General features: G+C 41.7%; 1 protein-coding gene across 1 annotated transcript in view; it reads right to left on the bottom strand.

The window, feature by feature from the left end:
* The window catches only part of RSPO2 (R-spondin 2), a 142,594-nt gene extending 130,256 nt beyond the window's left edge, over positions 1-12,338 (bottom strand). Inside the window, 1 exon segment of the mRNA XM_006916613.2 lies at positions 12,093-12,338. Within this exon segment, the coding sequence (XP_006916675.1) occupies positions 12,093-12,186 (94 nt within the window). The 5' untranslated portion in view covers positions 12,187-12,338.
* Between the last annotated feature and the right edge of the window lie 1,227 nt (positions 12,339-13,565).

Below are 13,565 nucleotides of genomic sequence, written 5' to 3'. Positions count from 1 at the left end.
GTTGCCACAGTTAAGGAACACCCGGGGCTACCAGAAGCTAGAAGAGACAAGGAAGTATCCTCCACAGTCTCAGAGACAGCACAGACCTGATGACATCCTGATTTTGGACTTCTAGCTTCCAGAACAGTGAGAAAATCCAATTTTTTTCTTTTAAGCCACCTAGTTTGTGGTACTTTGTTACAGCAGCCCTAGGAAATGAATACATTACACGTGCTGCACTTCTGAAAGTGACGACATCTAGAACAAAACACTGGTGTGCGTTGGGAATCTTATCTGCTTCATTCTTGAATCTAGGTAAATATTTCTCTTAATTCAGCCAATTTCTTTTTGCAACAATATCACATCGTAACCTCAGGATGAGTCAAAAATCAATGAAAATCCCTTGTCTCCATAATTCTTCCAAAGAATCAATTCTTCCATAATTGATTCTTTGAATTTAAGAGTTAAACTCTACATTTTTTCCTGTAAAGATGTCATTCAATTCATGAAGTCTTTCCCAGCCATCAAGATCTTTTTGCAAACAATCAACTAACGTTTTACATGTTTTGTTCGACTTCAGATTATGCAAAAGTTTGGTTGGCATGCCATCTGTCTTCAACCAAATCATTAAAAAAAGTGTTCCATACGAGGCTGAAGAGAGGGTCCTTTACTACACCAGAGGCTTCCCTCAAAATGAACATCATCCATTACTCCACCACTCTCCGCCAAACGCAATTCAAGTAACATATGACAATATACCTGCGTTTCTCTATTTTGCCCAAAAGGATTTTTTTAAGCCTATTATACTTTCATATATGCAAGGTATTATTATTAATGAATTTTTGTCAAATGCTTCTTTATCTTCCAGCCTAGTAACCCTATTTAAAAAGGCAAAAAAAAAAAAAAATCATATGGCATAACTCATGGTGATTAAGTGGCATTGAAATCTCAGACTTACTTATAATGAAACATTCTAGAAACTGACATCATGGTCATGAAGAGACTGAGAAATATGTCTTCTTTTTTTTTTTTTGGAATTCAGATGAAACTTAAATATCTATAGTATTATTACTGAAGTTTAGAATAATGACTCAGAGGCATATGATGTAGAATCTGAGCAATTTTGTTCAGTTTCCTCTATTTAGAAAGACAATCTTATAATTTGAGTCTGAATAGTTGTCGACAAGAATTTCTATTTAAATACCTATGAGATGCCAGATGCATTACAGATGTGCTCATCATGGCTCTTGTGTGAATGGTCCTTAGAGGTCCCTCTACACTCAATACAGTCATCACATTTACAAAATTCTTAAGAGATACCCTCTGCTGTTGAAAAAAGGCAATTCTCAAAGATTGGGAGCATCGAGACAGGGTACCTTCCATTAATGGATAGTTTCCTAAATATAAGCTACAGTCTTCCTATGAACTTCCTTCATTCTGCCTTAATTCCAAAAGGCAGAATAAATCACATCCTGTTTCTACGTAACAACCCTCAAGTCTTCGAAATTAGTGACCTTTTTCCTTTTCTTTCTTCTCCACTCTTGGTCCAGCCTCTGCTATTTCTTCAAACCTTTCTCTGGAATTCAGCAAGATGACTACTTGAAGCTTGCCAAAGTCTTTAGAACAGTTGTGATTCACCTCAGTCACATTTAAATCCAAATCATGTTGAGATCGCCCCTAGAAGCTGCATAAAACTAATTGTTTCTGCTTCTGCATAAAGGAACAACTAAATTGCACCAAATTCATAATTTTAGACAATCAACTTTCAAGGGACAATTTCTAAGCCCTAGATCAATTTTCAGATATTATGCAAAGGAGGGATGAAGAAATCTTTCATAATTGACAAGATGCAATCGAGAATCATGTCAGCCACTGCATGACTTACTGACCACCAAGGAGTGGTATGAATGGCTTCCCTAACTCCACAGCACACTAACCTCAACCCACTAATCATGCTTCTGGAAACCACCGCTGTCCACTATCAAACAACATTTGGTTTTTCAAATTACTTAGTCTCCTGACCCTAACCAAGCTTCTCCACTATTCTAAGCTGGTGGGAGGAGGTGACCACAAGACATCTTTCACCAGTAGAAGGAATGCTATGGATAGGACAGCTCTGATTGCTCTCAAAGCATTAAACAGATGTCCAGATCCTTGGATAAATTTAAAAAAAAAAAAAAAAGTAAGCTAGTTTGCTCATTCCATTCACCAACCTACAGCTGTTCTCTGCCACTTCCTCATATCTACTTAGAAGAGCCCAGAACTAATACCCAAGATTCCCTCAAAATTCCCCTATAAACCTGACCCTTAAACATACATACTCACACACTTCCAAAGTGAACCTCAAAAGCATCAACAAGAAGCAAGTGTCAAAAATGAGCATTAATTTTAACAAAGTATTCTTTCACCTACGAGAACTACCAGAGCACATGACAAGTCAAAGACCAGACTGCCTTAATTTACTATATATTTGGGAACAGTAACCTGGGAGCCCCAGGTGCAATCCTTCTCAAGCCACTGAGCTGCAAGTGTTTCTCATTCTATGGAGAGTCTTTAAAGACCAATTGTGGCAATGGAAGAGAAAACAAATATCACAGTTACTCCCAAAGGACTACTGCCGGGGGTGGGGTTAGGACATGTCACTTGGTTGTAGAAATATTAACCCACTATGATTCAACTAAACTGAAATCTAGTCTTGAAACTAATGCAGTGTGATAAACTAAATATGCAGGTTAATGATGATACAGCACAAATCCCTCAACATTAAAAACCAGCTTTTGACTATAAGGCATTCGAACACAGCATGTAAAGAACAGCATTGAGGGGCCAGAGAATTTTTAAATCCTACATCAGACTTTATTACATGAAAAGGAAGAGAACCTTTTTTTAAAAAAAATTAAACTTTGGATTTTCAAAATAAAATTAGACAATTTGCACCATTCTCAAAGGTCTAAAATGTAAGAGTTTCATTGAAAGAAATGGTCTCTCCATAAAGATCAAATAATTTGGCAAACAACTGGGAAGTACTAATTTGAAGTCGTTTGGGCAACTCCAAGTTTTGCCAGTTGCCTAAATTTTTAGACATGCACTTTATGGAAAAATTCTTTAAAAAAAGTAATGTTTTCCAAGTGGCTGTAGAAGCTGGAATCCATCTCCAGGTTAATGCAATTTCTAGCTTTAATATCTGCCTCTAAGATAGGAAAACTGAGAGGCTGGTTAAGTTTGCCTTCTGGTAAGAAGGTCTTGTCAAAAGGAGAGTAGAGACCGAAACCAGAAATGCTCGGTAAGACGAAATCTCTCCTTATTGATTCCTTTTCCCCTCCCTCTCTGTGAAGATGTCAAGATGATGATACCATCAGTCTTACTGGAGAAAGTCGAGCAGGTTTGCCACTCGAACCTACAGGGCAAAGCAAAGTAAGCACAAATGACTACAGAACTTCAGAGAACAAAGCATGAGGAAAAGAATGCAAAGTGTGCCCTCTATCGGTCGGAGCGTTTTAAATGCAGAGCTGCTGCTTGGCAAGTTGTATCCAGCAATAGGTGAGAGGAGAGGCTAAAGCCATTGCTGTAGAAAAATTCTAAATGTGCTGAACCAGCAGAGGATCTATCTAGCAGAAGTCCGCTTAGCCAGAACTGAAGAGTGCTTGGCCTGGCCCTGACAAGTCAATGAACTGGCAACGTGAGACATACAAGTCACATCAATGCCAGCACCACATGTCATCAGCTGGAAAACTGCAACAGCGATTTCTAAAACCCTATATTATTGTGTTGTTAATGAGATAAAAATTAGACCATATGAGAAGTTTTAACAGAACCCCTTATCCTGTCTATTTATTTTGTACTTTTATAAACTTTTTAAGGGAAATGGAGAGTTTAGCAATTATTGTCTTTGAGTAAGGATTGTTAGCCAAGTAATTTTTTACTGAAATAAATCTTGATAGTGCTTCCAATGTGTCCTCATACTGTGAAGCATACACATAGCAGGAAAACCCATACATGGAACATAAACTTAAAGAACAAATTTCTATATCAGTTTGAAGTAACTATCCGGCATCACACTAGTTAAGGTCTACTTCCTGTTTCTTTCACCAACGCTTATTAACCTACTGAAGGAAAGAAATGAACCATGGACTAGTTTTGAGAATTCAGCGAAAGCTCTAGATCCTCTCTCTATAACCTCCCACTCCCCAAAAACAGAAAAGATTTTCTTTCTAATTTCAGGAGACACAAAAACCCTGGCCCCGCCTCTGGACCCCAAATTAATAAATCCTACTTAAAAGAAATGTTCGGAGCAAGCCTAACTCTGTTTTATAAATGCTCTTAATATCTTTCAGCAGGTGATGAAAATTGAAAGGTTTTAAGTAAATCGTAAAGGTTTTCCCCAAACGACCTTATAAGGGGGAAAGCTACCTATAATTAGTTTCTCTAAGCTTCAGAGTAAAAATTATATTTAATAGGTTTTCTCTAATCCTGATTGAGTATTCTGAAGTATATATAAAATACATGTATACATACACACCTACAAACACATGTTGATACACACATGCATGCGTGTGCACCCAGACACACACATTTATTCTGGCTACTGTAGTACCAGAAATAAAAAGTTTCTATAATTCATACCAGGATAACAGTTTTTAAAAAAGAATAATGATCAAAAATTTTAGCATACAAGTATGCAGATTTTTATCAGATCATACTTGGTCACACACTTCAGTAACTCTATCCCCTCAGCCTTCAGTTACTTAATGTCAGTTATGTTATTAGCATAATTATGAGTTGTAGGATGCTAGGGCCCAATAAAAGTCTGTGAACCAAAGAACTTTTGAATGGGTTCAACAGCGATTTCTTTCCTTTTTTTTAAATGAATATTTATGTTGAACATTTACTGTGTACAGGAAAAGTCAGGGAATTCAGGAGGGTTGGATTCTAGTTCTAGTTCCCTTCCATTTAGTTGTTAGATTTTTTAAAATCATTTATTTCAGTAAGCAGCTCACTTTTTTTATTATTATTATTTCAGTAAGCAGCTCACCTTCCTTAGACATCAACCCAGGCTCACCTCCTTCAAAGGGCAGTGAAATGTCAGTGCTCTCCGCAAAGGTACAAGACTAAAAACTATGTAATCTATTCACACCAACAGAAAAACTTAATCTAAACCACACACACACATACACATACACACAGCTGTGTCTCTCACAGGTATATGTACATAGTTGTATTTATACTAAAGTCATAAACATAAGAATGCAGGTTGAATGCTTTCCTGCATTCATTTATGTTATTAATTCTACTGCCTTTAAGAAGATAAATATCACCCTTTCGTTTTTCTCTAAATGATTATTTATATGGGCAATGTATTTTGGGATGAAGACCTCTATTGATGCTTTCTCTAGAAGTGTTTTTAAAATGTAGGTTACCCCCCCCAACAGAGTTCACCTTACCCTGCCCCCAACTCACCTGTCACTTGAGATACTCTATCATTCAAATAATAAAGACATGTAGATGAAAGACTCCAAAATAGAAGCCATAGGCACGAGTCTATAGGAGCCGAGCAGGGATGTGAAAGACAACACTGTGGACATCACTCACTCAGGGTTGTCAGGAGTCAGAGCCAACTCAACGGCGTGTAACACACATGGGGACATGAACAGGCACTGATAAGTAATGTGTGAAATTTGGAAGATTCTGAGAAGAGACTTCAGAATGAGGATTGGGCTTTTATATCTCAGTGTTTTCTTGGCTTTTAACTCTAAAAAATAAGAGTAAATAATGTTTATAGTATTATTTACTCTTATTAAATTCTAGACCTTTGAATTTAAAAAATCATTCCTCATGATTTTTCACCACATGTAACAAAATAACCACAATAAAGGTGAAAATAAGAGTTTTGTAAGCGTAGCACAAAAAGCTAAGAAAACTCTGAGGAAATAGTTGAATTGGCTTCAGAAAAAAGGCAGATAATTCCAGGAAGGCTTCACAGAAGCAGTGACATTTTAGCTGGGGTCTACCACATGCTCAACAATATCAAAACATAAAACACATGGTGTGCTTAGAAATGAAGTAATCTGGTATAGCTTAAGCATATAGTGCTTTCAAGGAGGTAGGAAGTTAGAAATGGGCTGCAGTCAGATGTTGGGGAACCCTTGAATGCAACATGAAAGAGGCTGGCATTTATTCTGCAGTCAATATGGAACCTGAGAGGTCTGGGGGTTCATTAGCAAAGAAGTAACATGATCAGATCTGTGGATGAGAAAAATTCAATGTGGCGACACTGTAAAGGATGGAGTGAGGACAGAGCAGATACTGGGACATGAGGAGTCAGGGCAGGTCTGAGCCAGAAAATATCTTTGGGAATGGAAAGGACGGGGTAGCTACAAGCAACATTTCTGAAGACTAAGACTGAATGAACCGATTAAAGAGGAAATAGAAAAGTCAAAGACTGTAGAGTTTGACACATAGAAACTCCATGAATAGAAAGAAATAAGAGCACAGGCAGAGGAAGACAATTGGGAGAGGGCATAAAAGAGAAAATGAGTTGTCAAGTCTGAGTGTGCATGGAATGGAACATCTATTCATATGGCAGAGAAATTGACTCTGAATAAGGAGCCAAAGAAAAGAAGTGGCAGAATGTGGGAGGCAAAACTAGAGTGTAGTGTCACCAGCCAAAGGAAATGATTTTCTTTGGAAAGGGGTGATATCTTCAGAAGAATGAGTAACAGAGGACTGAAAGACCAGTGGAGTTGGCAAAGAGGTGAGCACTGAGTATGGATGATCACGAAGAAAACCTTTTAGTAAAATTATGGACACAGAAGCCATATTGTGGCAGATTGAAGAGTGAATGAAAGAGGATTGTTAAGCAAGAGAAGGGAAAGGAGAAGAAAAAGAGGAGAGATTGGAAAACAGTGTGAAGAAGAAGTCAAGACTTTCAGGATTGGGGGACAACAGCATGCTTGGAAAGAGGGTGACTCATACAGAAAGGTCCTAGAGAAGGAGAAGTGGAGGGCTGGCCTTGGAAAACTTGAAAACTATCCTTTATTACTTATCCCTCTCCTCCTCCTTCCTCCCCTTTCTCTGCTTCCTTTCCCCTGTCCTCTGTCCAGTTCTGTCATCCTGTCTGAGAGAAAGATGAAAACGAGAACTGAGAAAGATAAGTGAAAATCTAGTGTAGTTACAAAAACCCAATCCTCCGTGGTCATACCATCCTCACACCCTTCTCAACACACACCTGCACCCCCAAATATGCACATACACACATATGTATACATTCATTCTCTATCATATATAGCTATATATGTAATATTTGCACTTTAGTATTAATTAGCATCTTCCACATGTATTCCAGCTAAAAATATGAAAATTTATAAATATGGACATGTGATGGTATATTTTACTCAATGGTCAATCCTTGATTGCTGCAGAACATGAGAAAAAATAATGACCATCATGATGGTTTGGGGCGGGGGGGAAAGGAAGTTTAAAGCTTTATTTTCATCCCAGAGCTTACCACCTCCTTTTAACAGAATAGTTATCAAGTGTCTTATCAAATGATTTGTCTGTCATCTATTCCTTGGCTTTGGGATAAGAATACTTATTTCCAGAAAAAAAAAAAAAATGAATTAAAGGCAGCCAGTTGGAAGGAAAGTAAAAAGTAGCCTGGACAATCCATAAACTTGCCAGTTAGTCTCTGAATAAATCAAGAGATGGTTTTTCTTTAAGGAGTTAAAAGTGTCATTTCCAACTTGGGATTTCTACACATATTGGATTTTATCCAAGGTGGATTTTAAAAGCAGATAAAGAAAGCCAGGATTAAATGGAGGCCTGGGGGAATGTCACCTATTCTAAATCACTTCCAAATTTCAGTAGCTAAGTAAGATATCGGTTGGGGCACAGCAACTTTCAGACCTCCATGTGTTGGTAAGATACTAGGCAGAAAAACTCAGTTATGCTGGAAGAAAAAGCAGCCCATTAACAAAAGAGAACAAAAGAAAAGAAAGAACCTGTTTATGTTGCAAAGTTAAACATCACATCAGCTTTTCTGAAATACTCTGAAACTTAAGAAAGCAAGCATACAAAATGTATTTTGAAGCTTTTTTATTTAAGTGTAGGTTAATCTGTTCCATGTGCTATTTTGTATGTTGAAAGAATACTGTAAGAAATAAGCTATTAAAAGTACTTGTAAAACCAAATACCTCTGAATCTCTTCATTAAATTTTTAAAAATACAAATTAATTTAGCCCTACGAGGGTTAAGAGAACATGTTGATTTTTTTTTTTTTTTTTTTAACAACCTCAGTTGCCAGGAGCACACACAAGTATTTGTGATAAATACTTCAGTTTTATAGAAGAAGCCAAATCTAAACTTAGGAAAATGAGATATTTCCACACTTCAGTATGGAAAAGGCTACAGCAGTAAACACTTGTCATGCCACGCCCCCTACCCTCAGACCACCAGAAACACCAATTACATGTTTGGGGAGCCTTGCTGCTTTTAAAGAGTTTTATCAAGAAGTCTTCGTAAAGCTCTGGTTAAAATGTGACTGAGCGTATAAACAGGATGAAAGATGTAAAAATAAATCGCTACGTACCAAGCTCAAGGAATCCCAGGAGACTATGATAAAGTTATGTTTTGTCTACCCACCTTTCAGTAATTCAGCCTGAAATGTGGCTTACAAGAACTCCAAAAAATAAAATGAATCAAATAATCCAGTTTACCATACAAATAAATCATAAGAGGTCCCGAGACAGAAGGCAGCAGGGGTTAACAGTAGTTGACAACGACTATGTTTTTGAATGGGAGGTGGATGAGAGGGCCAAAGAGTTACGGCTGTTACCAAGTAGAAAACACATGAGTTGTCAATCAGCTTCTGAAAACATTGGCATATGTCTCCTCTATAGAAGATATCCTCAGTATTGTGCCTAATTTTAAAAATGATTGCTGCCAGGCCCTATTAGTGTTTGTCAAATGTATTTTTATTTTATGACTCTGTTTTCTAAATAAGGGGAAGGAAGAGCAGTCGGTGTTATTGTTCATGATAGTCTCCTACACACAAAGGTTTATCCAAAAGTAGAGAAGGTCGACATTCTATTCTCAGTCCTCTGGCTATATTTTGAAATAAAACATAGAGTTAAATGATATATTTGCTCTCTATTCCAGACTGGATGCAATTGATTTTAACTGACTAAATTATCTGATCTCTGCCAAGAATTTTATTTCATTAAGAAAATGATATTATAGAGCATCTGAGATCATAGAGCAGACTAAACATAATGCCAAAGAAGTTCTGAGAATGCTCCACAGTGAAGGTTTGATTATTTGCAGATGGAATATGAAAAAAAAAAAACAGAATCAGATCCCAGGCATTAGCCTAACCGATCCTGGTATCATTGCGTGCACTGTAGCACAAAGCCAAGAAAATTACTGATCTTCTAAGCCACAACACTTTTTTTTAAGGTACTAATCACTTTTCTTCCTAGAAAGTAATATTTAACTGCCACTATCCAAAACAAAGAGAAAAAGGGAAATGTTGGTACCACAATAGGCTCTAGCCTGTCAGCTGTCACTGCTGACATGATTTGGCCAGCAGTCAAGCATTCACCAAGGAACTAATTTAAACCAATCTCCTTTGGGAAAGCCAGTTGTTCGGTATGAGCAACAATTGGTGTAGGATCAATCAGTGGACATGAGATCAATTAAAACCAGCTTAAGTTTGTGAAGAGGAACAATTCACACAACCTGAGTTAGATCTCTATTCATTTCAACACTCTCACAATGCAATCCTTAAGCTTCCTTGCAAAGCAGAATGGTACTATCACCCTACACTGTCTAGCCAGCCCTTTAAGTAGTTCCACTTTTAATTAAAAACACAGTACACCCTTTGTTGGCACAGATAGTGTGGTCACTTTTAAGGACCGCAGTTATTTTAGCCACAAACTTGGGATTTGGGAGGGGACATCTGTTAAGAAAGGGGAAAAAAAGAATACACTTTGATAGAATTTTTTTCCTTTTGCAACCTTACCAATTTACATGTACTTGAAAGCATTTGAATTTTATTAAATTGAAAGGTTGGTTTGGCAAAAGTTACCACAGCACACTTTAGAAATGGGTTTCTAAGTGTCAGTACTTGGGGATGTGGAAGGTATGAGATTTTGCTAAAGCAGCGTTGAAATAAATAAGTTTTGCCTCAGATTCCTAAGAAGGCATAGATGGCACTTGTGAGTAAAGCATGCAGTATCGCTTCTGGCCGCAGGAGTGCTGTAATGTCATTCTCCATCAAATAGCATCTTCACATTAAGTTCTACTAAAGCAATATGCTTGATTCTTCCCTAGTCAGCCAGGACGGGACAGGCAGTGTGGATCAGGAAGACATCTCAGAAGTAGTAAGTCTGCTAATTATCTATATTTCTCAAACTTAAAGCCCTTGAGATTTTTCAATCAAGCAGACTGCAACTTCTGTATAAGAGAAAAAGCCTCTCCGAACACTTTTGACCACAGTGTAATCAAAAATTGCCAACTCTACCAAATAATACCCCCAAAAGAAAATACTGGGGTAGAGAAAGGAGCCAGTTGGGAGGGGAGGAAGAGACCGAAAAGGACTTTTCCAAGATTAATATTGGTATCAAATTTTCATGGCCTTTGGGAAGAAATTTCTCTGTAGAATTTTTATGCAGAATAATTTCTGAAAATGAGCGTTTTCCTAAATGTCAGAAATGAGAAAGAGGGAGAAAGAAGGGGGTATCCTTATAAATCACAACTCTGCGGCGTCAACTGGAGAACAGGGGCTAAGGAAGTTGCACACCACCCATTATCTCGAGCTCTGCCCTCGGGCGAGGCAACCTCCAACCCCGCGAGAAGGTGAGAACAGCTTAACGACGTCCTAAAAGGAAAAAAAAAAAAAACCTATGAAAACTTAGGACGCGAAAAGCTCTCTCCCAAATCTGGATGCAGGACCGGAGATTCCATAAAACGAGTTATAAACAAATCACATCACAAGTCGAGTGAGACGTTTATATTCCAGAAAAATCAAGATCTGTCAACCTCAAGTTACAAATTCTAAGCGCGCAAAAGTCCAAATTGCTAGATGGCTTTAAAGGCTGCTATGCACCTTGCATGAGCGGGCAATGCAAGGTGTGGGGGGAGGCGGGGCGGGGCGTCGTTTGAATCCTCCAGAAGACTTAATTGTGTTTAGCAAATCTTCCTCTAAAAAGCAGCTGGATTAGCTACAGCCACAGCAAGACTTAGAGACGGCTTCGCGCACTAAATCTGCCGGAAAGCTTGCTTTCTGAACCCTTCCTGGAGGCTTCCGCTAGCCTTTTCTGCAGCGCACACAAGTGATGGAGCGGTTAAAGAGCCGCAAGTGAATTTAACTGAGAACAGAAACCTGTCTCAGAAATAGCTGCTTTTGAGGAAAGTTAAGGAAGAAGGCAAAGTCGGGCCCGTCCCCCAAATAGTATTCTGCATGCGCTCCCCAAAAAGCCTGCTAAAGAGTTACTGATCAAGGCAGGAAATTCAGTGAATCTTCCCATCCAGTGTTAGGTTTCAGAATAAGAGATCAATGTTGCCCTTTTCCTGAAAATGCAGGTCCTCCACCTCGATTTGGTCCCCCTCCAACGCGCTCGCTCGCTCTCCCCTTTCCCGTCTCTCACGCGCACACACACGCGCTGCGAGGCCGTGTCCAAAGCGATCTGGGGTCAGGATTTCGGGCGCACGTGCGTGAGGAAGGCAAAGACAGATGAGGTGCAAAGGAGATGGTTAAGAGACTAAAAAGAAAGACCAAGACAGAAGAACAAGAAAACTGGGCGCCAGATACGAAATGGGACTGAGAAGAGTTCAGGAGTAGAAGCGCCGCAGCGAACGTGGGCACCGACCGCACCACTTAGCCCGGAGCGTCAGCCGCACGCCGGACTCACCGGCATTGCGCGCGTCTCTCTGCCCCTCGTCCCGCCTTGAGAGGACTGAAAGAGCGTTCTGCAGAGCTCCGCGCCCAGAAAGTGAGGAGCGGGTTGTGCAAGAGCGGTGTGCAGGGCACAGTCCTGCCCCTCTGAGTCGCAGGAGCCCGGGTGTGAGTCCTGCGACCCGCCCCCTGGCCCCACGCACCCCGGCGGAATAGGACCCACCTCGCTTACTGCGTCTCCATCGGTTGCCTTGGCAGTGGCTGTAATCCATACAGTTCAGGATGATGAGGGCAAAGGAGAAGAGGCGAAACTGCATCTGGGCGGTCGGGCAGGGGAGAGACGCCTCTCAAAGTCGGGGAACTGAAGGGCTCATCCGAGGAGCCGATGCTGACCGCGCTGCTGAAGAAGCACGCAGGGGAGAGTCGCCACGAGCCCGGGGACCGCTCTGGTCAGTTCAGCGCGGTCAGCATCTCCGCCTTAAACCTAAGAGACGAGGAGGAGAAACAGGATGGATGGGGGCGTGGAGAGAGCCCCAGGGAGGCAGCTGCCTCTCCGCGCGTCCCAACTTTAGAAGAGGGCAGAGGAAAGCGAACTCATTGCCTGGCACTAGCTGCTGAGCAGTTTAACCTCGAGCGCACAGCTGCGGGCGACTGGAGCGGGAGGTGATTGCAATCAGTGAATTAGCAACCTCTGCGGAGCTGTAGGCTCGGCCCCCGGGGAAAGGGCGTGTGCAGCGCTCCAGGGTAAGGAAAGAGCTCCGAAGGCTCAGAGAGAGGGTTCAGGGTTAAAGGAGCACTCCTCAGTCCTTTGGTCCCACGATGGGATACCCAGGCGCCCCGGTCTTGGTGGCCCCGCGCGGGTCGCCTACTTACTTCTCCGTTGGTGCGGCAAGCCTAGGCGCGGCGCTCCATCCCGGGCTTCGGAAGCCAGCCGCCTCGCTAGCACGTGGGCTGAGGAAAAGTTTGCCCAGACCCACCGGGAGCTCCTGGCAGCTCCGGATTCCGGCGGCTGCTACGGGTTCGAAGTGCGCGGATGGTCCTCTGGGCTGGCGACGCCTGGCGGGGCCCCGGCGGCCGCAGCCTCTGGGATGCTGCGTGCCCACCGGTGAGTGCAATCCTCGGGCGAGGGGCACGCCCGCTTTCACTCCCTGGGTCCCTGTCCAATTGGGCGGTTTCCGGAGCTCTCACCACAGCCACTTCACAGCTAAGCTTTCTCCCTTTCCAAGCTGTGGGAGACAGAACGCTCACACGAGGCCGAAGGGATGTGACGAGCGCACTTTCCGACGGAGATGCGGCGGGGCTGAGGCTCGGGATGCTTCTATATGTAGGTGGTGCTGTGGTCCAAGGCATCTCAGTCAAAGCTGCCTCGGAGCTCCTGGGTCCTAAAGCCAGAAACTCTCGGGTTTCCCTGAGGTCCTAAAGAGAGCTGACAGCCTCCAGCGAGCCTAACTCCAAGCGAATTCCCTCCAGGCTTTCCTGGAGTGGGTGGCCAAACTGAAGAGTAGCTGAGATGGGTGCGCCCATTGACCGTGCTAGGCCCGGGAGCGCAGTTAGCTTCTCCCCCAAGATGTCCTCGCGGGCGCTCCGGGGTCGATTCCAACCTCAGCACCGACCTTCCTGCAGAATCTGACCGCCTGATAGCTTCTTCCAGACCTTCCTTCCCTAGCTCCCGGCTGGGACCGCTGCTTCTGACGGC

This window comes from Pteropus alecto, unplaced genomic scaffold, assembly GCF_000325575.1.
Source record: "Pteropus alecto unplaced genomic scaffold, ASM32557v1 scaffold164, whole genome shotgun sequence".
NCBI lineage: Eukaryota > Metazoa > Chordata > Mammalia > Chiroptera > Pteropodidae > Pteropus > Pteropus alecto.
The sequence above is the reverse complement of the archived record's forward strand: the minus strand, read 5'-3'. Positions and strand labels throughout refer to the sequence as shown.